Here is a 27956-nt window from a genome sequence, read left to right as displayed (position 1 = left end):
ACTCAGCTCTTCCCAATTGCTCATACCCCTAGGAGGAAAACTTGCCCACCATGCAAAAAACTGGACCTCCATCACCAACGATCAATGGGTCCTCAGCATAGTATCCCACAGGTACAAATTTTATTTCCACACACTGCCAACCCCAAAACGGTTCCCAAACCAGTGCACAGAGGCACAAAACCAAGTTCAGTCCCTGCTCTCCATAAGGGCAATTTAGCCTGTTCCTGCAGAACAGATAGGCCAAGGTTTTTATTCCAGACTGTTCCTGGTACCCAGAAAAGAGGGCACCTGGCACCCAATCTTAGATCTATCCATTCTAAACACCTTCCTGGTGGTACCAAAATTCAAAATGCTCACCCTACAGCAGCTTCTCCCTATGCTGTCCAAAGATGCCTGGTTAGCCACCCTAGACCTAAAGGAAGCCTATCTGTGCATCCCTATCAGGGACACATGTATGAAATGTCTACGTTTCAGGGCAGTATCTATGCATTATCAGTTCTCTGCACTTCCCTTTGGCTTATCCATTACTCCCTTCACAAAATGCCTGGCTCCAGCCTTTGCCTATTGCAGACAGAGAAAGATTCAAATATACCCTTACTTGGACGATTGCCTGATTCAGACAGTCAAGAAAAGCTGTTGCAGCACCTGACATTTGTAAAGGACCTTCTAACCTCCCTGGGGTACAGTATCAATGAAAAGAAATCAAAACTAGTCCCCAGTCAAAAGATTGTATTCCTGGGAGCAAGCTTGGACACAGCATCCCAGATGGCATTCCTTACTCCAGGAAAACATGCCTATCTGACAGCCTACTTCTCTCAAATGGCCACCAGAGCCCAACTATCCGCAAAGAAAATCATGCAGGCTCTAGGATTCATGGCTTCCTGTATTCTACTAATTCCATATGCCAGACTGCATATGAGGAAACTTCAATGGTACTTAAAATGTCTTTGGTGCCAACATTCTCAGGACCTGGAAACTATCATACCTTGTCTCAGGACAGAGTTTCTTTGGTGGGCAGCAGCATGCAACCACTACAAGGGACTTCCCTTTATACAACCTCATGCCTCCCAGACCCTAACCACAGATGCATCAGACTATGCCTGGGGGCACATCTGGATGGCAGGTGCATTCATGGCTACTGGACCCCAAACCAAATTCATCTGCACATCAGCCAAAAAGAGATGCTAGCTTTTCAGCATGCTCTGACAGCTTTCAGATCCCTCCTGTCTCCAGGGCCCCTTCTAATAAAAAAAGACAACACCACAGTGATGTAGTACATCAACAAGCAGGGGGGAACCCACTCTTACCCACTATGCAGGCTAGCCATGACCCTGTGGAACACTGCCTTGGCTATGCATATTCACCTACAAGCTCAATTCCTGCCAGGCAAACAAAATTCTCTGACAGATGACTTAAGCAGAAATCTCCTAGACCCACACGAGTGGCAATTAGACTTCAACACCTTCAGTCTTCTAACCCAGAAATGGGGTACCCCGACGGTGGACCTATTTGCCTCCCCCCTACAATCACCAGCTCAGCAAATTCTGCACCAGGGTACCTCACAGCAAGGCCTGGAAAATAGATGCCCTATCCTTCCAGTGGATAAACCTCTCAATCTATGCATTTCCCCCTCTGCCTCCTCTTACAAGAGTTCTACTCAAGGTAAGACAGGAAGGACCAAGGGCAATCCTGATTGCCCCAGACTGGCCATGCCAACACTAGTACCCACTACTGCGCAGTCTGTCACCAGTGCCACCATGGCACCTGCCCCAGATCCCAACCTTCCTCACTCAGCAGGAGGGACAGATCTTGCATCCGCAACTGCAAACCCTGAACCTTGCAGCCTGGATTATTCCTTGAATTCTCCTCCAGTAGCCAGCCTAAGCAAGCAGGTGCTGGATGTCATTCATGAAGCCGGAAGACCCAGTACTAGGAAATCCTACGCTGACAAGTGAAAAAGGTATTGTTCCTGGATTCACACTAAAGGAGCAGATACAGCACAGCCCTCCTTACCTCTCAGCCTGGATTACCTAGCAGACCTACTCCACAGAGGCCTCTCCTTCTCCTCCATTAAGATCCATGCCTCTGCCATCTCTGCTCATTACAGCACTGAGCCACCTCTCTTCTCTCACCCTCTCATCAAGCAGTTACTGAGAGGGGCTAACAACTTAAGGCCACCAAGAAGAGCCCCTATCCCTGCTTGGGACCTTAACTTTGTGCTGGAAACATTCATGCTACCCCCCCCCCCCCCCCTTTGAGCCTGCAGCATTAGCAGAGTTAAAATTCCTCTCTTGGAAAATAGCCTTGCTTCTGGCCATCACTTCAGCCAGAAGAGTGTCTGAGCTACAAGCACTTATGGCTGTGGAACCCTTCATTATTTTTTATGCTGACAGGGTCTCCCTCAGGACTTAACCCTACTTTTATGCCTAAAGTAGTGTGGCTCTCAACAAATCTGTCTATTTGCCCACCTTTTTCCCTAATCCTCAAAATAAGGGGGAAAGGATCCTACACTCCTTAGACATGCACAGACAGCTCAGATTCTACATTGATAGGAGTAAGCCCTTCAAGAAGTCTGACCAGTTACTAGTCAGCTTTGCAAGAGGGCAGAGGGCAAGGCCATATAAAAACAAACCATTTCCAAATGGCTAGCACACTGTATCCATTTCTGTTACAAACACCATGGGACCCCCCCCCCGGGGGGTCAGAATGCATTCCACTAGGGCAACTTCATCGTCTACAGCATTCCTCAGGGGAGTCACTACCAGGGACATTCTGGAAGCTGCAACTTGGAGTTCTGTTCATACCTTCACTAAGCATTACCACCTGCCTATCTTTTCCAAATCCAGGGCGGGCTTTGCAACAGCAGTCTTGTAGGGGATACTAGCCAGCCCCAACTCTTCTTGACTGCCTCCACCCATTCCTCAGCTTTGGGAATCAACCTGATGACTGCAACAGTGAAACATGAAGAACATAGTACAGTTGTGTACACTTATCATAAATGTAGATGTTCAAGTGTGATCATGTGCAGTCCTGGTTTCCCACCCTCCAGCCCCCTTGTCTCTCTCTCTCTCTCTCTCCTTCTCTATTTCTCTTACTCACTCCTTACAGGGATATTTGGTATTTACTTTTTACTGATGGTGTTTTTTCCACCATAACTTAGCTCCCTATTTGGGGGCTCCTGACATTTGGGTCAAGAAAAACTGATGTAATGGCATTGGCTGCCTGTTTTTATACCCCTGATGACTTGACATCAGTCCTGAAGCGAGAGCAACCGACGCAGAAATACTAAGTCTCTGGTATTCGGGCTGACTGAGGGCTACCTGCTGGCAGATAACCCAAGTGTGATGACTGCAACAGTGAATACACTCGAACATCTACATTTATAACTGTTATGTAAATATTTTTTCTGTAAAGAAAATGTAACAAACTGAGGGACATAGGCAGGACATTTATTCTTACTCTTTGTTCATTTCATTGCAGTCTCTTTTATATATTTGGCTAAATATTATACCACATACTGTAAAGCATCCACCTTTTCTGTTTTTCTCCTTAAAATATGGTAATATGGTAACCCATTAAAACTTGTAACTGACTAAAATACCCTATTGCTGTTAGCCTTGTGTTTCTTGTGGAGGCAGTCTTTCAGTTTACTTATTTCAGTCTTTGTTTCTCTTCCTACTTGAATATCCCAGGCTGACCATTAGCTGCCTTAATGCACCGTTATTTTTACATCCTTCGACTGCATGTTTATTTTCAGTGGGAGAGTTTGTGGAAGTTTTCAAGTTTAAGCTTGCCGTGACCTTTTCATCACTGTTGAATAAGGTGGTAGTGTGATTTCTTTTTTTTTTTTTTGGGGGGGGGGGGGTTGCACATGCCACGACACATACATTTCTGTCTACTTTGACTTGTTTACTAGAGTATGATGCACCTCTGGTTACCTGAACAAGCACAGTGGCCTTGCATGTGGCAAAAGGTAATTGGCTTTAATAACCACCCTAGTCTCATTTTTTTTAAACAGGCGCGATGTTTTATGCAGGTGTGTGTGTGTGTGTGTGTGTGTGTGTGTGTGTGTGTGTGTGTGTGTGTGTGTGTGTGTGTGTGTGTTGGAGAATGGGGTTAAAATAAATCAACTATTTCATGTTGAAGTGAATATTAGACCATACTGTGGGAACTTGCATCAGTGGCTTTGTCAAATTCTTATTACAGTTATTCTAAAAAGGCAGAACTGTCAGAAGACATAGTTTATCTAGTTGGTTAATAAAAATGTGAATTAAAAATGTCTTTTTCATCTGTTTTATTCAGAAAGCAAGTATAATTCATTTTTGATTGACATATGTATGGTAATTTTAATTGTTTATAGTTTGTCTAAATATCTTGTTTGGACTGGGGTAAATGTTTATTCGCTGTTTAGTTTCTTTGAAGTGCATAAATCTAAATGAATGCATTGGTCAGGGTAAGGTTAACTAAAGCACTGACACCACTGCGTTTACTTGCACAAAGACTTTTCTGCATACAGAGTTCTGCAAGCAGATTTGTTCCCCACAAATGTGTGATCTCTCCTCATTGCTATAGCAGCTGTGGCAATAGTTTACAGAGGCATAACCTAAGTCATGATTAACTGCAGTGTGTCTGCAGTGTAGTAAATAGTCAGAAAAATCTGTTGTAACTTTTCCTCTGTTTATTGCAGGTGATCAGACAGGAGATGAGAATATCACCCAAATGCTTAAGAGAGCTCATGACTGCAGGAAGACCGCAGAAAATGCAGCAAAGGCACTACTCATGAAGCTGGATGGCAGCTGTGGGGGTGTGTATGCAGTAGCAGGGTGCAGTGTTCAGCCATGGGAGAGCTTGTCCTCAAACAGTCATACAAGGTAACTGAGCACTGTTAATATGTCCTTGCTTTCCATTTTTGGAATTTGGCAGGCATCCTCAGAATGTTTTTCTTTAGGGTTTGATTTATGCATTGCTGTCAAAGTGTCAAAGTAAACATTCTAACTAGTACTAAGTAAACTAATGAGCTACCTTATTTATTAAAAGCTTCCAATACTGGTGGGGCCCTTGCTAATTAACAAGGAGCAGAAGTTTCATTTTCATTGTCTTCAGACAAGCTGTGAGTAGTTTTTTGTATACTTAGACTTGCAGATTTACCGCTACAGTACTGAAGGGCCCTTGGAGCCCAAGGGAGGAGGTCAGGAAGTTATGACTCTCATGTAGCCAGGTGCCACATATCCAAAGGGTTAAATATTAGCAAACATAAGTGACTCCTGCTGTATATAAAGTGCTATTGTAAGTGTGTGTGTGTGTGTGTGTGTTTTACAAAAGTAATATAAGTAATATTTCAAATGTTTGTATCCCAGTTAGTCTTTGTAGAATTATACAGGATGGTATAATAACTATAGCTTTAGATTTTGTTGTTTTGCTTTGATTTTTTTGTATTGTTATAACCTGATCATCACAACACAGGAGTTTCTTGTCAGTTTTCATTCTCCTGACAATGTTCTATAACTAGAATAATGTGTTCTGGTTATAGACCTTCACTTTGTTTAAATGCACTGTTTTCTCTGATACTTCAGTGTTTTACTGTGGGTTTATCAGCCATGTTCAGAATTTAGCTTTGTGGTGGTCACAGACAGGTAATATTGTTGCAACTTCACATTTCTCCCACCTGGTACCTGCAGGCAGAACAGCTCCATTGACTTTAGAAGTGTCTCTGCTTTTATATAGCGGAGTTGTCACCAAAACCATAAGTTTTGGTTCTCAAGATTAGGGCAATTGACTTGCAGAACAGCATGTGTAAGCTTAGGTGTCCTAAGGTAAATAACCTGGAAGGACTAGTGAGTGACTTGGATACCATTTACAGACAGAAGACAATGTAATTTTGCATCTACAGTGTATGTTTTGTAGTTTTAAGAGTAGACTTCCAGCTTGAGCTAATGTCCTTCCAGGAATTGGTGCCCCTAAAGTGAAAGACAGCATCCATTTGACTTACCTCTGCCTGCACTCCTCAGCTGAGGTGGTGAGGTCTCCTAAACCCAGGTGCGGTACATATGAAATTCACGCTTCAGCTTGTCAGAATTTGGAGCTGAGAAGGGAGCTGCTCTTCTCATCTTGGTCTCATGGCTTTTTCCTTTTGATTTCTTTAAGAAATATTATGCAGGGATATCAGGGCACATGCAGCATTAATACCCAAGCCTGTAATGTCCCTTTAACATCCTGAATACAAGCTATTTTTCATGCAGCTTTTTGCTCCACCCCAAGGCCATAACTTTCCCAGCTTCTCTTAGTGAAGAAAACTTGTTCTCCACAAGTCCTACTCCTTTATTTTTGATAGCTCAAGATACCGCTTATGAGGCTGTCTTTTCACACTATGATCCTCTTTAGTGTGTGTACATTCCAGCTGTTGTATAGTTTGCGCTGTTGGTGAAAAAGTGTGTTATTGAATTTCAAGAATTACCTTCACATACAAACCAGATACTGTTTTCTTATTACTCCTAACGTAACATATTTAGAATGTTTTAAGAAGTAAGAAGACTGTCCCGTGCTAAGCTGCTACTTTACAAGTGAATGTCAGGCTCTAGCGAGGATTGTTAGCTTTTAAACATTTCACAAAGGTGGACGTATGCTAAATTTTGGTGTAGTTTTGCCATATATCCTAGCTCTGATGTTCACAGTCAGTCAAGGGCTAGCCTTTGAGTACAGATTCTACCTTGCTATAGCAACATTGTGCAATTTCCTCTGTCCCAAATTCCTGTTACAGATAAACATTCTTAATCTGGATAATAACATGTGTCATCAGCACATAAATTCTTTGCAGACGGCAGTGTTTCTGACTGTGGGCAGCACACAGATTGTTGTCATTCGATATCTGACTTAGGGGAAGTTGAAGCACTAGGACAGTGTTTGTGTTCAGAAGTGAACTGTTGATTCATTCCTGCTCTATTTTCTCTAAAGACATCTTGTTGTGATTCATACACTGTAAGGAATGAAATATTTTAAGAGAGGCAACACTCATTCTATGCTTACAGACCATTGATAGATTGTAAAATAAGTTTATTTGTATTCTTGGCTTTCCATTTTCAAAGGCAGAGAGTCATGCTGGGTGTTATCACTGATGGAAACTGTTGAATATGCTGAAATCACTTTATTCCCCTGCTGATAATTAAAAATCATCCAACATTCCAGACAGGCTCATAATGTATGACTTAGCCCATACCTGAAACCTGATCTTGCAGCCCTACAGAAATGGAAAAGACAGCCATTGTATAAGCTCCGTTTTGCTGGAGAATATACTATAGTGGAAATGGATACTTGCATTAATTTTAATGCATCTGTGCCAGCACCATGAAATGGAAGTGTGCATTTTCAGGAGGGCAACAAATTTGTTTAGAAAATAGAGAGCAAGTATAAAAAATGTAAACTGTGCAAGAGATGGGGATGTATGTATACACCCCTGTACACGCATCTAAATACACACGAGGCAACAGTGGAGTTGGGAGATTTAATTACAAGTCTAATGCAGCAGTTAACATAGTAAGAGTTTGCTACAAGCTACATTAGGCTTACAAGAGGCATAAGTACTAATTTTAATACTTTTTTAATCATTGTAGTAGTAATAATTGCCGTCTGTCCATGGTTTGCCACTACTTTACAGAGATTTTATTACTGCTTTTTTGTTTTGTTTTTTATATGTGGGTTATTTTGCTTCATTTATTGCGTAGCTGAACCACTGTCCAATGATCTGAGGTGGTAAGATTTCTGTACAGTTGAACGATGCTACCTTCACAGGACCAGCATTAGTATTAGGAAATTAATAACTTGAATCAGTTATTTTAAACAGTGCCTTCTGTTTCATTGACCAAGATCAGGGAAGATTGCGATACACTCCAGCAGGAGTCATGGCTGTGGTGAATGGTTTGACCAGTAGATTAGATGAAACAAACTATGCTGGTTCATATTTGGCAAACTGTTGCCACAGAAATGTGAACTGAATATCTGGGATAAGCTCATTGCCTGAGGTAGATTCTGTGCCACCACCAAAAGTTAAAAGAGAGTCTGCCAGCTGAATGGGCAGCAAGTGGATGCAAGACGGGTAAGAGGGTATCCTGCTGCCCTAGTCACATGACAGACCAGGGAGAAGGATCACGCTGTGTGAACAGCAATAGTCTTAATTAATAGACTAGTGCAGCATCAATTCTGAGGGAGCTTACTGTTCAAAGCATCCAAAAACTAATAAATTATGGCTGTAACAGGCAAGGGGTAGTCCTGGCATACAGAACTAAAATCTACTTGAAGCATGCAAGTAGTGATAACAGGCATGGGATAAGCGTACCAGAGAAGGATCAGAAATTCAGAGCGTGTATAACATCATGACAGAATTATTCATTTATAATGGCAGTAGTGTGCGCGGTTATAAGCAATGCTGCAGCACATAGTGACCGCCATTTGCAAAGTGACAATTAGGGCAGTGTGGCAAGGCACAGCAAATAGCAGCACCACTAGCATATACACCAAAGTGGCCATGGTATGGCTACACTCTGCATAATCGAGTATTTATTCTGTTCAAATGTATTCTAAGTTGAGTAAACTCATCGAACAAAATACTTTATGAACAGAATGAGGGATAGACCAGTATTTTTGCAAGATAGCAGAATAGCAGAGATACAGGATTTTCCCCTTTGTCTGGTATTGTGTGATCTTCAGAGTTAGCATATTTAAGTACTAAAGTGGTGTACTGGAGGAAGGGACTTGACTCTTGTAAAAAAAAAAAAAAAGTTTTTTTCTTTTTGAAAAGTCCATTTCCTGAACAGATTTGTTTGATAAAACAGACTCTGAAGACACTAGTTTGACCATGTATCATATCTGTATACATATATACACGCACACACATAAATCTATATACATATATACATGTGTGTATATACGTATCTTATATATGAGATTATATATATATATATATATATATATATATATATATATATAAGTTATGATTGAATGGGAGATAGGAAATTCACCCCGGGGATCATGTCAGTCGCCCTGATAGACAGGGGCCCAGAGAAGTAAATATTGTGGGAAAAAATTTCCAGGGAATTGTTATGGCTAGGCTTGCATAGGCCTTAGGGCCGATAGCCTAGTACCAACCTATGAGCCTATATATACATATGTGTGTAAATATATTTATATGCACACGTGTGTGTGTGTGTGTGTGTGTGTGTGTGTGTGTGTGTGTGTGTGTGTGTGTGTGTGTGTGTGGTGGGGGTTAGAAGAGGGGTATGTTTTGGGGATAGAGATATGCTTTCATTATCAGATGAGAATGGTAGGTGGGGAAGGTATTTAGGAATAGTTTTGCCTGGAACAGAGGGAGAAGGGTCAGGTATTAACTGTAAACAGGCAAGCATGGTATACACGGTCAGAGGTGGTACACAAACAGAAGTTGGGGTGGATAGTGGAAGGTCACAGAGAATAAACAACTGGTGGTGGAAAGTGCTGGACCGTGAACAAGGTATAGAGGAACACACAGGAGGAATAACCCTAGGAAGGGGATAGGATTGGCTGTTGGCATGGCTAACTGTCAGAACAACCCAGATGGCAACATGCCAAAACATTACAAACCCAGGTGGCTAATGTCTTAGGCTGATTGCTCCCCTGGAGGTTTGATGGCTATGACCCACCAGTCAAACAACTCTCCAATATGTTACAGAAGGCTCTCCATGTTCCTGATACCATCCAGTTTCTTGTGCATCCCAGCAGCCATGTGCTGATGTATCGGTTTACCACATATGACCCCTTTTCTTTGTTCATCTTCATCAATTCCCCTCATAATAAACAGACAAGATCATCAGGGCCCCCCAGGTCATCTTCAAGAAAGGAGCCGTCGGTCCCCACCAGGAAGCAGACAATGAGGGCCCCAGAAAAATAAGACCTGTAGCAGCTGACAGAGACTGAAGTCAGCGTGGCTGCACCCCTTCCTCTGTCTTAACTGGACCTGCCATCAGGAGACGCAGTGAGAAGAAGATTATACAACACATTTAGGACATGAACACCATTGCAGTTGTACAATGAAATTCTGTACATCACATTCACATGGATAGCTACTCCTGCCTTTAGAAGCAGCCAGCCATGTTCAAGAAACACTTGTCAGTAGCCAAAAATCAAGTTAAATACTGTTAAGCATCCCTCTGCAGAAAAATGAGCAAAGTATTGCACTCCTTGATGCATCATGCTAGAGCTCTGTCTTTCATGAGGGATGAAACAGTCATGGACACTCAGTTGGTCCATTGAGGATGGACATAGTAAACCTGTAAACCCACTGATGCATGTTCCCAGGCCTGGTGTATATACACAGATATCCCATCCCAGGCCTGCTGTATTTAATGTTTTTATTTTTATTTATTTGCTGTTGGTTAACCATGATAGTCCATTGGGCCAAAAGAGCCCGTTTTCAATGGAGTCCTGGGGAGAAAAGCTCCAACACAAAGATTACAGCAATTTACAATTTACCTATTTCTGGTTCTATTTTGTTACATGTAGTAGAAGGAGAACATTGCTGTAGTAAATATACGGTTTCTTAAGATGAAATAGGATTAGAGGATAATAAGAAGTTAATTGCACTAGGCTTAGGATTTGCTAGATGCAAATATAAAGTTGTCTGGAATATATGAGATAGATGGCTGTAGGAAGTGGAGGATAGGCTACGAGAGGTGGGAGAAGGAACATTCCCATGTGGATGTTAGATGTGAGTGAAGCGATTTTTTTAAAGGACGGGAGGTTAATGATGGTACGAATGGAGGGAGGGAGTTCCATAGGTGTGCTAGGGAAAAGGACAGGAGGTTTTGTCCTGGGGGGCGAAGGGGTTTGTACACTTCTATTAGGTTTTGATTGCTAGATCTTTGGAGTCTTTGTGGTTGGTGCATTTTAAAGTAGAGGAGAGGGAGGGACAGAGGGAGGGGTGGAAAATGAGTTTGTCTGCATAGGTGAGCTGAGTATAGGAGAGGTAGTTGGGATGCTCTAGCCAGTTTAGTTTGTGGAGAGGTGCACAGTGATGGGTTGATGATTTGTTGCTAGTGGCGAATCTGGCAATTTTATTATAACAAGAGGGCAGTTTTGTTTTGAAAGATGTTTGTAGGTTTGTTAGGAGAGGGGCACCATAAAGGAGGGAAGGGAAGGTATGAGAAATGTAGTAGAGCGAGTGAGCTTAGTAGCTGTAGTGAGGTGTTGATTGTGTCGGAAGAGCATGCCAAGTTTTTGGTGGTTTTCTTATGTTTAGTTGTAGATGGGAATTGAATTTAAGCTGGTCATCGATCTGGACTCCTAGTAGTTTGGTTTTAGATACCAGTGCAAGAGGTGTGTTATTTTGGCTGGTGATGGAGAATAGTTTTCTATCAATGGTGTTGGTTTTAGAGGGGGTAAATATCATAAGTTTGTTTTTTGCCATATTGAGTGCTAGATGATTGTCTTTCATCCACTGTTCTGTAGTAGAGAAGGCATCTTGAGTCAGCTTTAAGAGAGTCTGGATGGATGAGGCAGCACAGATGATTGTAGAATCGTCCACATATTGAATAATGTTAGCATAAGGAATTGAGCGGAAAAAATCATTTATGAATATATTGAAGAGGAGGGGACCCAATATGGAACCCTGTGGGACACCTCTGGGGGTGTAAAGGAAAGAGGAGGTGGCTTTTTTCCACTTGACAGCTTCTTGCCTGTTGGAGAGATAGCTGGTGAACCAGTTGAGAGATGAAGGTAATAGGTTTAGGTTAGAGAAGGGGCAGTGGTTAGCATAGCTGCCTCTGGCAAGAGGTTCTCTAGTTAGATCCTCGGCTGGGGTGCCTTCTGGCTGGTCCTCCCTGTCTGCGCTGGGTGGGGGGTTTCTGGTGGTCCTCGGTCTCTCCCCTCTCCCAAACATGCCCAATGTGGGTGGATTGGTGGACAATAACTGGCGGTCTAGGTGGGCGTGTGGTTGTGCCTTCTCTGTGTTGTGGTGGGGGGCTGGGCGGCTCGACACCCGTAAAAAAAAACTTCCATTCACAGGGACAAGGTGAGGTGATCAGGCTGTGGCCTAACCGGGAAAAAGCCGAAAGAAGAAGAAGAAGAAGAAGTTTAGTAAGGAGTAGGTTATGAGAGGTAGTGTCAAAGGCCTTAGAGAGATCAAGTAGGATGGTAGATACAGTAAAGCCAGAGTCTCTAGCTTTATTCACAGTTTCTAGGAAAGATAGGAGGGTGGTCATAGTGCTGTGATTGGGTCTGAATCCGTGTTGGGTGGGAGTTAATAAGTTGCTGTCTAAGAGGTAGGGAAAGAGTTGAAGATGGATACATTTCTCTAGGAGTTTTGAGATGGGAGAGAGGATGGCGATGGGCCGGAAATTGATTATGTTAGTATTGTTACCTCCTTTGTGCAGGGGAATGATGAAAGCCTTTTTCCAGAGTTTGGGAACAAGACCTTCTTGGATAGCGCGGTTGATTAGGTTACTGATTGGGAAGGCAATGGCTTCGGCAGCTATGCTGAGGAAGTATGAGGGAATGTTATCAGGGGCATTGGTGCATTGTTTTAGCTTCTGCAAGAGTTTTTTTATGGTAGAAGTAGGGATGGGTTTTATGGAGAATGGTGAGGGTTGAGAGGATGGGGAATGAGAGACTGGAGGTGGAGGGGGTGATGGGAGAGGAGATGTGGAAGTAGGAGGTGGAGTGTTATTAGAGAAGGAAGAGGTTAGTTTGGAAATAGAGTTTATGAAAAAAAGAGTTGAACTGGGTGGCTAGATCTATGTCTTGTACATTTGGGCCTGGGCTTGGGTTTTCAGTTGTACCAGGTTTTAGGAGGGTAGTGATACCTTTCCAGAACTTTTGTGGGTTGGTTTTATGGTTGCTTTGAAGTAAGGAGAAGTACCTTTGACGGTCTGCTTTGATGAGCTTTTTAACTGAGTTGCAAAGAGTTTTGTACTCGTAGAGGGTAGAAGGAGTTTTGTTCCTTTGGTAATATGCCCAGACTTTGTCTCTAAGTCGCATGGCAGTTATTGTGTTTTTTGTTAGCCAGGGGGTGGTTTTGTTTCTTATTCTTTAGGTTTTTATAAAAGCATGACTATCTAGTAGTTTTAGGAAAGTTGCATTAGTGTGCGATTGCATTTTCCAGGGGTAGAGTTTTTAGAGGGTACCAGTTAAGTGATTTTAGGGAGTCAGAGAAGGCTTTTGGTTTGAAGTTTCTTTGGTATTGATGTAATTATAAGTTACTTGTAAGGGATAAGGAAGACGCCTAGCAAAGATGGGAAGGTGGTCGCTGAGGGAGTCGGGAAGAGTTCCAGTCTAGTATACTGCCAGTGATGAAGTCCTTAGAGGGCCTGGTAGAGGAGTTGATGAGTTGAGAGTAGTTATATAGGTTGCTGTTTAGGGAGTGTGCAGGTATCTGTGCACAGATATCCCATCCCAGGCCTGGTGTATATACACAGATATCCCATCCCAGACCTGGTGTATATGCACAGATATCACCGACCTTATAATGTACCTACAGCACCCGTGCAATGTTTGTAGTACCTATCATGGAAGGGGAAAAGTAGTGCATTATTTATTGTACCCAAGGCATATCCAGGGGTGGGCCACATACAGGTATTCCACCTAAGATACGCCACACACACTGAGGAGTTCTGTATGACACACATGTTTAGGTGTGTGAATGTGGAGGCACCCACATGCCCTTACATGTTGCCTGCAGGACCAGAATGAAGTTATACAGCACACTTGTGCATCCCTGTTGGGGGGGGGGGGTGCCATGTCTGTATGAAATTATATCCTAGCATGTATGCTGGGGGATTGCCTTGGCCCTACATACCTGTATGGTTAGAGTATCCTATCCTTTACTGAGGGACACCTTACAAATCAGTAAGTGCGGGCAACTTCCAGGTAAGTATAGTGCTGGGTCATTAATAAGTACAGCAAGGGAGAGGCCGTGATCAATAAAACATGAATTGCATAGGTTAGCATGTACACCCACAAAATGTCATGCTTTGTCTGCAGGTGTTCAGGTACTGCTATGGCCACCTAGAAGAGGCAAGACCTAGAGAGGAGCTCACAGGCCAGTAAAAATGTATTACTGCAGACCTTTTACATGCATTACCAAAGATTGATGTAAACCAGAAGACCAGGATCCAGCTCTGGCAGGGCCTGGTGTTGGATGTGAAGACTATGGGTGGCCACAAGAGTTCCTACAGCGGGTTCCAAGGGAGATTATTTATATATATATATGATTTCCCATACAACCAATTGGCTTGGAACATTACAATAAACAAGACCACCACAGGGGGGAATCCCAACACTGAAGCAGCTATTGGGGAAGTTTTTGGTGTCACTCATTAAGCAGGAGAGGATTGCCCTTTATACCAGCTGGTAGCTTGGATATGGAGAGTGGTCTTGCACTTGCTACCTATGATTCAGTAAGGGAAGCCCCAGGTTTTTACTGACCATAAGAGCAGGGTAGGACACATATTGAATAAGATATAACCACTGGCTTCCTGTAAATTTGTCCCGTAGGCAGTTCAGGTCTGCAAGTGCAAAATCCTACCCAAAGCAGTTAGCGATCCAAATGATGCATTATATTGCTTCGCATACTATCCTACTATGCTTACCACAGGTTGAAACTTATATCTGTGGACTTGCATAGTGTCATATTTTTAAATGCATTCAAAGGTTGTACTGGTGGAGGGTCCAGCATAGTGGGATAACAGAGAGTCAGCACAGCTTCTGTGACTGATGATGGTGACAACTTGCAAGTGGCATGGTTCAGTGACACAGCAGTACTGTCTTTGGCAGGGAAAACTCTTGCACACACAAGTACAGAGGCCTGCTTAGAGGTAGCTGCTGAGCAGATGTCATCACCAGAACCTGACTTGGCACCCATAGCGGGCAGTCCCATAAGGGGCACTCATGTGTTCCTGCCAGATTCATCATCTGATATGTTCACTCTCCCTAACATTTGCATGCCCACCACAGGGGAGACCTCCAGAGAAGCCACCATGGCACCCATACTGTATCTAGTAAGTGTGAGGTACTTAGAATCAGTCATCAGTTATGTAGGAGACTCCTCATGAGTCTGTATGACACTGACTAGAGGAACAAGGATTTTAGTATCCGAGAAGTTAATGGTACTGAGATATTTTTAGTGAGGAAACATTGAGGTCTGTCAAGCTGGCTTAGGTGCTTAGCACGGTATGGCCAAAGGGTTCATTATATTCAATGGTGGCCCTCTAAGTGATAAATTAAGTAGGACTGTAACATCTTTGGACCTTGATTTGATAAGGATAAGTTGTTGAAGCTAGAAAGAATTTCTAACCACCAAAGACATGTGGTGATCAAAGGGTGTTCGTTATCTATGAATGTACCCAGGTTTCTGATGACTGTGTCAACTTTAAGTGGAATGCTATCTATATAGTACACAGTAGTGATGCTTAGATTTACCTTGGGAAACAATTCTGCGTTCCATTGTACTGAGGATAAGTTCATGATTCATAAAACAAGCATTTGTTTGATTCAGCCATTGTTGACGAATGACCATCAGAATGGGATTTGATATCAACCCCTAGTTTATAATCATCAGCAAACTTGGTTAGCCATAGTCCCTTGGTATCAGCATTTATGTCTCAGAAATATGTACCAAAAAGGAGGGTACCCGGGATGGAGACATCACTGGTGGCATTTTTCTGTTTAAGGCAAAATAACCCCACTCCTCACCCAACTTTAACAAAGTAGGTTCTGTTAAACAGCCATTTAGCAATCAAGTGAACTAGGTTGAGTTGGGAAAGTTTGAAAATCATCCCAGTATGGGGAAATAATGCCAAAGCTGTGACAACGTCCAGGTAAGCAGTGTGGACTGTATATCTCTTATCTATAACCTCAGAAATCCTTTCAAAAATTCAACCAGACTGACGAAGCTTGAGATGCTTATTTTTAAAAAGCTAAACTGGTGTGTGGCCAATGATGTAAGATTACCTATATCATCGTTTATTAGTTTAACTAAATTATAATCCGTAGCCTTTTGCAAGCAGTACCAGTGAGAGTAATAGGCCTGTAATTCCCAGGGTCAGCAGAGGGGATCACAGATGCAATTCTTCACACCTCAAAGACGTAACCAGTGAAGAGACTTCAGTCGAAGAGCTGATAGAGGTGGAACTTTACGCTTCTCATCAGACACCCAGAGATATTGTTAAGACCCATGGAAGTAGTGTATTTAATTTTGGAAAGTGTCAAAAGGACTTGGTCTTAATTGATTGCAGCAAGGAAAGGTGTAAGAGGAAGGAAACAGAGAAAAGAGTTGATGGAGTGAAACTGGAAGAGAATTTGTCTGCAAGAATATTAGCAATGTCCTGTGGGTCAAAGGAGGAGGTACCATTGGAGATAAGTTCATTATAGTATTATAGGTTACTCATGAGCTTTGTAATATAGTGAAGAAGGCCTTATGGTTGTCTTATGAATTAGCTGCAATCCTAAGGTCATAGTTGGCCTTACATTTCTTAATTGGAAGTTTGAGAAGCCCATTTATCAGTTTTAAATACCTTTAATAAAGGTGAAGTGCACCTCTTTTACTTATGGTAAGAGCTATTTCTTTTTGTTTTATAGCTTGTTGATGTGTCATTTCCACCATATGGGTTTAGTTCTAAATTTGCCGTTATACTTATTCTGGACTGGTGTGGATGCTACAATGCATCTGTTCAACAGACAGTAGAATTCAAAGTATTGCTTTAAGGTTTGCAGGGAGCTATACCATTTGTGATTAAAATTATCACTAAGATCAGTAAATAATAAATAATTGGTTTTGGAGTAATCCCTGAATGTAAAGGAGATATGGGTGACAAAGAAAGTTTTCAGAGAGAAGATCACAGCAAAATGGTCAAATCTGATGAGAGATATAACTAAAAATAGGGAACTACAATTGGGAGAGATTACTTGTGAGGGACAAGATCAATAAAAATAACATCTGATTAGTAGGGTACAGTTTAGTCAAGTGTTTTGGCATTTACAAAGTACGGAAGTCTCTAGGCTATCAAGAAAATGGAACCAGGTTTCTGTAATTAAACAAATGCGGATGTCTTCACGGTTAGGAAAGGACTCAAGTTCATTTTGTTTTTCAGGCTTCAGATATTCAGCAGTGCTACCTTGTTACTGTCCAGACTGGAGTTTCCTATGTAGGAATGTCTTTCAGGTGAATTCTGCCTAAAAAGGGCAGTAGGAGGATAGCAAAAGTTTTAGCCAGTGTTTGAAAATTAAGGGGTAAAAGATGCAGGTAATCTCTGGGAAAGCAAGTTATCTGGCTTAGGTGCTTAAGGTACGGCCAAAGGATGCATTATATTCAATGGTGGCCCTCTAAGGGATAAATTAAGTAGGACTGTAACATCTTTGGACCTTGATTTGATAAGGATAAGTTGTCAAAGCTACAAAGAATTTCTAACCACTTGGAAAAGCAAAGTAGGTCATCCCACGCAAATGCAGTGTACCCCCCTAGAATGACATTAATTTACTAACCAATTATTTTGTTCTTGAATTTAACTGTCATCCTTGGTAATGGTTGAATGCTGCTCAATGAAAGAATCTTGCCCTCTTCCAAGACATGAGCAGATAGTTTAAAATATCTCTCTGAATCTCCGCACTGTGGAGTGCCTAAGATTATTCACCCCCATATGTGTGATTACAAGGTTGTAACTGTATCTCAGATAGGTTCATAGGTTCATACTAGGCTATCTGCCCTAGGGCATTTATAAGCCTAGCCAGAGTGTGTTTGGCTTTCACCACCCATTTTAAATTAATTTTGCTATGCCCTTTTTCGAGGTTAGTATACTGTGCCTCTGTCTAACAGTGACACAGAAGTAATACCCAGGGTAAACCTATGATCTCCCATCCACTCATCAAGATTCCTCTTGAAGAGAGTCAATGAGAGACTCTGCCTAACCTGGACTGGGATTTTATTCCAGAGTGAAGGGAGCCTCTAGGTTATGAATCTGTCCCTCCAGCATGTCCTATTTATTTCAGTGCTGAGTTTCAAGTCTCTGGAGCGCGTAGCTCGATGGGATTTGGATTTTCTGAGGTGCAGCATGTCCATTAATTCCGGGTTGGACATGGCTTTATACGTCAGGCACAGATAACCTCTGAGCAGGTGGTATGCCACTGAGTAGAGCTGGAGTTTCTTTAACCGGGCAGCATATGGCATCTGTTTGAGCCCTTTGATCCTCTTGGTGAGGTACTTTTGGGGTCTTTCCAGTTGCTGCAGGTGTCTGGTAAGGTACATCCCAAAAGGGGCATTGTACTCAATTATGGGCCTGATGAGGGATGAGTAAAGAGGCACGATGACCTCCCCTGATCTAGATGTGAATCCCTTCATGATTAGGTGGGCTATATAAAATGTTTTTCTAACCACTTTGGCCACATGGTTGTCAAATGAGAGATTGCTATCAACTTGGGTCCCCAGGTCCCTAATTTCTTCTTCTGTACTTAATGGATTACCACCTATGTGGTAATTTGTGGGCACTTTGTTTTTGCCAAAGGGGATGACTATACACTTTTTGGCGTTTAGCTTGAGTCCATGGCTCTGGCACCAGTTGTCTGTTTCTGTGAGGACCTTTTGGAGGATGCTTGTGTCGGCTGGAGAGTCGATTATGGAGCCAGGTTTGCAGTCATCTGCGAACTTGGTCAGCCACAGTCCTTCCATGTTTGCCTGTACCTCCAAGAAATATATACCGAACAAGAGGGGTCCCAGGACTGAGCCTTGTGGGATGCCATGTGTAACTGGTTTGGAGTCTGATATGGCTCCAGCAATTCTAACCATGTGGGTTCTGTCCTTGAGCCAGTTTGCAACCCATCTAGTGACATAGGGGTTTATATTTAAGCTGGTGAGCTTATCTATAATGCCCGAGTGGGGTATTGTATCGAAGGCTTTTGCGAGGTCCAGGTAGGCTGTGTGGACCACCTTCCCCTCGTCAATGGCCTTGGTGACTGTTTTGAAGAAATTGACCAGGTTTAAGAGGTAGAATCTGCCTTTAACAAAGCCGAACTGGGTAGGATCCAGTGTCTGTAGGTCCCCAATATCTTTATTTATGAGGTCCATGATGATCCTTTCCATAGCTTTGCAGACCAAGCTAGTCAGGCTTATGGGGCGATAGTTTCCAGGATCTATTGAGGCACCACCTTTGTGGAGAGGGACCACTGTTGCTGTACGCCACTCTTTGGGTACATATCCTGTAGTAAGGCTGAGATTGAACAGTAGTTTTATGATTGGGTTTAGCTCTTCTTGGAGTTCATGTAGGACACAGCCCGGGACACCGTCTGGTCCCATTGATGCTGTGTTTTTTGCTTTGGAGAGGGCGGCTCTTACCTGAGCATCTGAGATGTCAGGGGGGCAGCACTCTGCTGGGATAGATATTCACCCTTTTGGTGGGGAGGGGGGTTTGCACTGAACCTGTCAGCTAAGATGTTGGCAATGTCTGTGGGTTCGGTGTATTTTTTGTCATTTTGGACTAATTCTGAGCAAATCTGGGAATTCCCATCCAGGTTCCTAACATAACTAAAGAAAGTCTTGTGATTATCCTTAGTGTCCTGTGCAATTTTTCTCTCGAAGCTGGCCTTAGACGATTTTATGAGTGCCCGTAGTTTTTTGCTAATACTGATCAGAGATGCCTTCCCTTTTTGGGATTTTGCTCTGTCATGTAGTAGCTTCCTCCTTCTATTTTATAGTTTGTTTATGGCTGGGGTCCACCAGACAGGACATCTACCTTTGGAGGATTGGGTCTTGGTTTTATTTGGGATTGCATGATCCATGCATTCCTGAAGGTGTTCATAGAATGCGTTTATAAAGGATTCTGCGGTCTGGGCCATATTTTCCACAGGCCTGGGGGCTTTGAAGGATTCCACCTCGGTTTTGAGTTGTGTGAAATTTGCTTTAGAGAAGTTTTTCACTGTGGTTTTCTGGGCAGGGGGTGGGGTCAGGATGTGAATATCCAGTGAGATTAGTTTATGGTCTGATCTTACCAGTGAGGGATACACTTCTGGTCTGGAGCATAGAGTCCCCATGTTGGTGATGATCAGGTCCAGTATGTTTTCCCCTCTTGTGGGAGTGGTAACAAGTTGTTCCATAGCATTTGAGTTTATAAATTCTAGGAACCTTTGGGCTAGGGTGTTGGAGCTAGAGTAATGCTCCCAGTCTATGTTTGGGTAGTTGAAGTCGCCCAATATAATGGTGTTTGGAGAGACCTTCATATTTTCCAATGTTCTCAGGAAGGCCGAGTGGGGTTCCGGGGTTTGGAAGGGTGGTTTGTAGCAGGCTATAAACTGGAAGGCAGTTTTACCCACTGTTAGTTGCACATGGATAGTCTCTGATGCTTCATGCTGTGTCACCAACCTGGAGGTGTGGGTATCTTTGTCGAATATTGATACCCCCCTCCTTTTGTGGTTCGGTCCAAGTTTTGGAGCCGAAAAGCATGGTGTGAGGTATAACCTAGTAGTGCTGGGGTGCTCTCGGGAGCCTTGAACCAGGTTTCTGTTACTGCACAGATATCAATGTTCTCCATGCTAAGGAGAGTTTAGAGTGCGTGCATCTTGAGGTTTAGACTTCTGGCATTGAGTAGCATTACTCTTAGTTTCTTATCCCTTGTGATACCTATGGAGGTGGGTTTGTCTTTTGAGTCTTGCCTAAAAAGGCACTATGGGGGTAGCAAGAGCCTTTGCCAATATCTGAAAGCCCAGGGGTGACAGGTGCAAGCCATCCCTAGCGAAGCATTGTGGCTTGTCGAGCATGTCATCCCAGGCTGACAGGCATTGGATCCCCTTTGAATGACACCAATACTTACGCCAATTGTTGAAATTGATCATCTTATCTTCATATTGTGGCATCATTCTTGGTGAGGGTAAGATGCTACTCAAGGTCAGGGTCATACGGGCCTGGGCTACATGCTCAGAGAGCTCCTGTATGTCTCTTTTCATGTAGTCCAGGGAGGTACATCTCGGGTCTTTCACACCAGCATGGACAATGACTGAGTCATATTTGTACTTGCCTTGGAGTGACCTGAGTGCGTGTGTTATGTGGCGTATCCTAGCGCCCGACAGGCAGCTCACCGTGACCTTCTTCTTGTTCAGCCTGGTGAGTGGGACGTTAGTGTGCCTGATGATAGAGTCACCTATTACAAGTGTATCAGATGTGTTGTTTAGCCTTAAGGGCTGTGACTGTTCGGCACACTGGCTTTGTGAGCTATGTGTTGCACGTGTTTTGTTTTGGGGTAGCGGTTGCTTGGGTGTCTGCTTTGGAAGGCTCTGCTACTTAGGCAGATTTTTATTTAGAGCCTCCGAGTATGTTTTTGTGTGTTTATGTGTTTGGTTTGCTGTCATGGTAGGTCTATGTGAGACTGGAATTGTGAGTGTGGTTTCCTTCTCCTCCTGACTGGTTACGCCAGTACTGAGTTGAGAGAGCTTATCCTCCAGTTTGGCTATATGGTTGCATCTCTCACATGTGTTGGAATTTGTTGGGAGGAGGAGAGGGTTGTCTGTGTACATGAGGCAGTTGTAACATTGCCTCAAGATTCCCAGATTCACCAGCTGGACCAGAGAGGAGATTGACAACTGACCTTTGGACATGCTAGAATAGTATTGGGAATTCCTTTATAATTGAAAAAAAGGGCCAATGGGGAACAAGGTACTCAAGTGGAGTTTGTGAGGGTGTAGTGCTTTTAATTTTTTAGTGCTGACTTAGTAAGTGCCAGGTAACTTAAATACAATGTGTTACAGGTAACTTAAATGCAAAAATGACAAACAGTAACTTTCTTTCAAGTGAAACAAGGAAATAAGTACAGTAAGCAATGCAGATATCACCAGGGATCCACAGAAGCGCTGAAAAGCTGCGTTTTAGGTGGAATTAGCTTTTCAGGGAAATAACAAGCAAACAAACAACAAGCTTACAAACAAAGCTAGATTCAGCAGGCCTGGATCTAGTCTATGCTACAGCAAACAAGGTGTACCAATTTCAGTAAGAAACAGTTCAAATATGCAGGCACTATAAGCCTTTAACCAGAAATTCCCAGCTCAGAAGGGCAGAGTCCAGCCTCTCCTCCCACAAGAGTGCAGACCACGAACCTTCTTAATGTAAAATAACTGGCCTGAAGCCCAAGTGCTTAAATCAGAACTAATACACTTTTAGAATAACAGACACTGAGCCCTCAATCAGCAGTTCCCAACTTAGAAGTATGTAAGCTACCTGTCCTGCCACCACAGTGCAAGCCGCAAACCTTCCTAATGTAAAACAACTGGTCTGAAGCCCAAGTGCTTAATCTAAAAGACTTAGAATGATAGCTACACTTTAATCAAGTTACTACCAAGCAGTAATAAATACAATTGAATACTTTAAAGAATGCCTGGATTAGTGCTCAAGTTATACAAACAAAGCTAGATTCAGCAGGCCTGGATCTATTCTATGTTACAGCAAACAAGGTGTAACAATTTCAGTTAGAAGCAGTTCAAATATGCAGGCACTATAAGCCTTTAACCAGAAATTCCCAGCTCAGAAGGGCAGAGTCCAGCCTCTCCTCCCACAAGAGTGTAGACCACGAACCCTCTTAATGTAAATAACTGGCCTGAAGCCCAGGTGCTTAAACCAGAATTAATACACTTTTAGAATAACAGACACTGAGCCCTCAATCAGCAGTTCCCAACTTAGAAGGATGTAAGCTACCTGTTTGCCACTACAGTGCAGACCACAAACCTTCTTAATGTAAAACAACTGGTCTGAAGCCCAAGTGCTTAAACTAAAAGGCTTGGAATGAGTTACACCAAGCAGTAATGAATACAAATGAGTATTTTTAAGATGATGCAAAATAAAGTAGAAAGAAACACAAATACAGTAAAAGCTGATAACATTTTTTTTAAGTGGAAAGAGAGAAAGGAGTAGCAGAAACTAAGCTGATTGGCCTTCTCAAATGTTCTCCCTGTACTGGGTAGAATAAGGTAATGACACTAGACTGGGAGGAGGGTCCGAGATCACATTTACACTAGGGGCGGGCAACTGCAAAGCCACCAACTATAAAAACACTATACCAACAGGGAGGGAGGATGGGAAACAAACTGCATAAATGTTTCTCACAGCTGAAAAGCAGCAGTGAGCCTTTAAATGAAAGTTTTAAACAGCTAAATGAGCCTCTAAAAAAAGAGTTTAACTGCAGCAAGTTATCAGAAACAAACAACCCAACAGATGCTTAATAAAAGTGGACAATTTCCAGTTAATACCTCACACACAGTGAAACTAGCTAGAAAAATACACAGTACACAAAGTGCTATAAATAACAAAGAAATAAAGAACAAAATAAACAAAAAACAGGATACTTAATGTTATATATTATAGCTCCGAGTTTCCTCAGTGTCCTTCCTTCGATAAGCTCAGTGTGAAATGGCAGAACACTCACAACTGAATTTCTTAGGTAACAGAAAGTTGAAACCTGAGACAGCTTTTAAGAAAGAAATCTCAAAAGAACTAATGAGGTGCTTAGTCTAAGCTGTAGTCCAGGTGACCTCAGTCAGCCAATGACCTCAAACAATTCTCTCTCATTGAAATGCCTGATGGCTTTGGCTAAACCAAGATGTCCCTGAATATGTGCTCAGACACACAGCCTCCACAAACACTAGGCCCAAATACAAGCCTGAATATGGAAATGCTACAAATATCCCCATTCTTTAGAACAAACTGCAGAAATGTTTCTCACAGCTGAAAAGCAGCAGTGAGCCTTTAAATGAAAGTTTTAAACAGCTAAAGGAGCCTCTAGAAAAAGAGTTTAACTGCAACAAGTTATCAGAAACAAACAACCCAACAGATGATTAATAAAAGTGGACAATTTCCAGTTAATACCTCACACACAGTGAAACTAGCTAGAAAAATACACAGTACACAAAGTGCTATAAATAACAAAGAAATAAAGAACAAAATAAACAAAAAACAGGATACTTAATGTTATATATTATAGCTCCGAGTTTCCTCAGTGTCCTTCCTTCGATAAGCTCAGTGTGTCAGATGGTGCAGGGACCCAAGGACCCTATTGACATTCCTAATCCTCGCACCAGAGAGGCAACTAACTGTCACTCTATCCTTTCCCATTGTCTGTATGTCTTGCAATGTAGTGACTAGCTGCTAAAATATTTCTGGGATGTGCTGCAGGCTTACTGTGCAGAACGCTCCTAGTGTTTGTACTAAGTGGCTATGGTAAGCTAATAGGACACCTAGCAAGCCTAGGAGGATTAGACAGGGATTTTTTTTCTACCTCAATTTACGTAGGAGTAATGTTTTGGTAATGTAGTGCTGTTTACTAACAGTGGGTGGAATGGAGAGATTAGCCTTCAATTTAGATTGACAACTCCATAACCCCTCCTGGATATAACATTCTAAGAATAAAAAAATAGAGGCATAGCCCTAGTTTACAAAATCAGCTTAAAACTCCAACAAGAACTCCCTAACTCAACGCCGAAACCATATGTGCCAAAATCCTCTTAAACCAGCGCAAGCACCTAAATATACTCGGGATCTATATACCTCCAGAGGACAACCTGACCACATTAGAGTCCATACTCCACTGGGCATCCCACACCCTCCCCCAAGAAACCATAGTCCTAGGCGATGTTAATATCGACTGGAACTCTGGATTTATCCACTCTCCAACACCCACCAATCACGTAAACCTATACACTTTTACCCACCTCATTCATTCACCCACACGCATCAATAAGTCCTCAAAAAGGGAATCCCTACTAGACTGAATCCTCACAAATCAGCCCAACACTGCCCTTCAGTGTGGAACACTGCCTAACTTTCTAAGTAATCACAATCCCACTTTCATCTCAAACTCAAATCAGTTAACTCCCCCTCCCTACTACAAACCCATGCCTGCAAAAACTTCCCCACAGACCACTTCTTAGAAGTCTTACAATCCTGCAACTGGTCTCCCATCAAAACACTCCCACTGGACAATACAGTAGAATATTCAACCCTGCTCCATGGCTAGAAAGCACCACAAGGGCTTTACTAAAAGAGAGGGATCAGGCTTGGAAAACCTGGCAACAACACAAAACACAACTAGGCAAGTTTACCTTGAACTCAGAAACAAAGCTAAGAAACAGGTTAGGTCTGACAAGCAAAATCACTACATTTCCCTGCAAAGAAAACATAGTAACAACCCACAAAAATTTGGGGCTGCAGTGAACCACATCCTCTAACCCAGTGAAGCAATGACTCCCCCACCTAATATAGACTGTTCAAACACACACACAGCCTCCAGTTTCAATGACTGCTTTACTTCCTCTATACTTAAACTAATATATGATACAAATCTCATTAACCCCCCCCCCACACCCTCCTACACATCAGACTAACTGTACCCCCTTCTCAGTCAAACCAGTATCAATATATAGCATCCAAAAATTCTTAGCAAAACTTAGAGCAACCACCCTTGCTGCCGACAATCTTCCTGCCGAATATCTCCAACTAGCATCTACAGCCATAGCCTACCCCATCACACTGCTAATAAATAGATCTATTACTGAACACACCATCCCAACCTTGTGGAAAACCTTTTTTATTATCCCCCTCCACAAGGATGGTCCATCTACTGATCTCTCCAACTATCGACTCATTGCAATCCTCTCACCACTATCCAAAATCCTAGAAAGATGCATACACCAGCAACTCCTCACCAACAGCCTTTTATCCAACTCATAACACAGCTTCCGCCCATCCCACAACACCACCACAGCCCTAATTAACTTCACCAACATCATAAACACATAGAGAAACCAAGGTAATCTTGTCTCTGCCACCTTTCTACACTTATCCAAAGCTTTCGATACAGTTTCCCACAATAAACTCCTAACCTGCCTCTCAGATTTCAACACTGACAACTCCACCCTGCACTGGTTTAAAAGCTGTCTAGACAACCACCATCAATTGGTCAAATGGCTTAACTCTCTATCCCCCCCCCCCACTCCCAGTCAGTCAGCTTACCCCAAGGGTCCATCCTCGGTCCCCTCCTGTTCAACATCTTTACAAATCAACTCCACTCCGCAACTACAAATGCTAAAATAGTCCAATAAGCCAATGATACAACTCTGATCTGCTCCTCATCCAACATACAACTTCTCAAACAAAAAAAAAACAATCCTTCACTGAAATAGAATTTTGGATAAACAATTCCCAGTTAATATTAAACCCAAAGAAAATGCAGCTTATGCTGTTTCACTCCACAAAAACCCAAGATACTATCTTCTCCATATCCGCAGCTAACAAGACTCCCATCACCCTAGTCCCAGAAACCATTTACCAACAACTAAAGTACAACAAACATATATCCCTCACTGTCTCCAAAGTCCACAAAAAGCTAGAGACCCTCTATCACTGTAAACAATACCTAACTTCCGAAGCTACAATCGCCATAGCCAGAACCCATCTGCTAGCAACTGTACTATATGCATGTCCAATATTAACAAACCTAAATAAAACTGACCTTGATAAACTCTCCATATGCTATAACAAAATCACTAGATTAGCTGCCAATGACAGATCACGCTCCCACCACTGCCAATCCCTAAATAAACTATACTGGTTAGAATTCCCAAATCAACTACAATACCACCAGCTCACCTTGGCACACCAAATCTTATACTATCCTGAAAAAAACCCTGCCCTGTCTGGCATCATAACCTTCTACAATACAAATAGGCAGTTGCTATCTACTAATAAAGCTCTAACAGAAAATATCCAGTGTAAAAATAGCTCAGGCGAATCTCTCTTCACTAACAAAGTTGCAAAAATCTGGAATAACCTGCCGCCTGATCTCAGACTGCAAAAATGTGCAGCCACCTTCAAAACCCAATTAAAATCCTACCTATACACCAACCATTTATGTGTCTGCAAAGGTCCTCCCTGAACTCCCATCCTGCTGAAACAGGGTACCCCATATGCTTTAGTCAAACACATGATACTGTATTACAGCTTCTCTCTTTGTACATACTGTAAATATTGTTTGTATGCCTATACTATACTAAAATTCTGCATGTCTAAAAAAAGTGAGAGCACATGGCTGTACTTATCTCTATATATTAGCATGTTAACCTTTCTACATATATACCTTGATTGTTATTATATATGTTGTTCATACTGTGTAACTTTTTTTTTTCTGGAGCTTTCTCCTTAGGACTCTGCTTAAAATGGACACTAGTTGTCCAGCTGGACCATCCTGGTAAACAAATGTTAAATAAGTAAAAAAAGATGCATCTGTCACAGGTGGAACCAGTATGTGGTAGAGGTGGATTATCAATAATAATATAAAATGTATATGGTTAAGGATGAGGCTAAAGCAGGTGCGTCTCCAAGGAGACAGCTTTTTTGAAAGGGATCTCAGAGGTATGGCTATGTACATACCACTCAACTTTTTAGTGCAAGAATTCTGGACAAAGCCAAAAATAATGGGAGGACAAAGGTCCACGACTGGGGACAAAATTTTAAATATTGCTCTTATAAGCTTAGAAAATTGCTAGCATACCAGATTTTCCTTTAGCATGCCTTTTTATGAAGGGTATGAAGTCTGAAACTCAAGTGTGTGTGCCATTATTTTATGATTTCAGTCCTCAGTGATTTGCCAGAAAACAGATTATATGAGGAAATGACTAAAAATATGAAGCAAAAATTTATACATTCTGTGAAATTCTGTTGAGAGGTATAGACACATATGTGAATACAAGGCTAGCTGCCCTGAAGGGCCATTTTAAGTTTAGCTAATAACCCAAGAACAGAATCAAGCCTTGTACCTTGTGTCTATAAAGTGAAGACCTTGACTGTTATGCTAAACCCACTCTTTTTGGTGATGGCTGATGGAGTGTAAGTAGAGAAATATGATGTGTTTGTGGATGTCTACGAGAAGGTATATGTAGAGAGACTGTGCTTAGGTGGGTACCAGGTAAGATAAAGA

The 27956-nt window shown here is 42.3% G+C and overlaps 1 protein-coding gene across 2 annotated transcripts in view; it reads left to right on the top strand.

The window, feature by feature from the left end:
- MCC (MCC regulator of WNT signaling pathway) overlaps nt 1-27956 on the top strand; it is a 1047208-nt gene that overhangs the window by 846012 nt on the left and 173240 nt on the right. For both annotated transcript variants that reach the window (XM_044064211.1, XM_044064210.1), the window contains exon 12: nt 4688-4871. In XM_044064211.1, the coding sequence (XP_043920146.1) occupies nt 4688-4871 (184 nt within the window). The remainder of the gene's footprint in view (nt 1-4687; nt 4872-27956) is intronic.

Source organism: Protopterus annectens, chromosome 2.part2 (assembly GCF_019279795.1).
Source record: "Protopterus annectens isolate FY-2018-M chromosome 2.part2, PAN1.0, whole genome shotgun sequence".
In the NCBI taxonomy this organism is placed as follows: domain Eukaryota; kingdom Metazoa; phylum Chordata; order Ceratodontiformes; family Protopteridae; genus Protopterus; species Protopterus annectens.
This window is presented reverse-complemented; position numbering and strand designations above follow the sequence as displayed.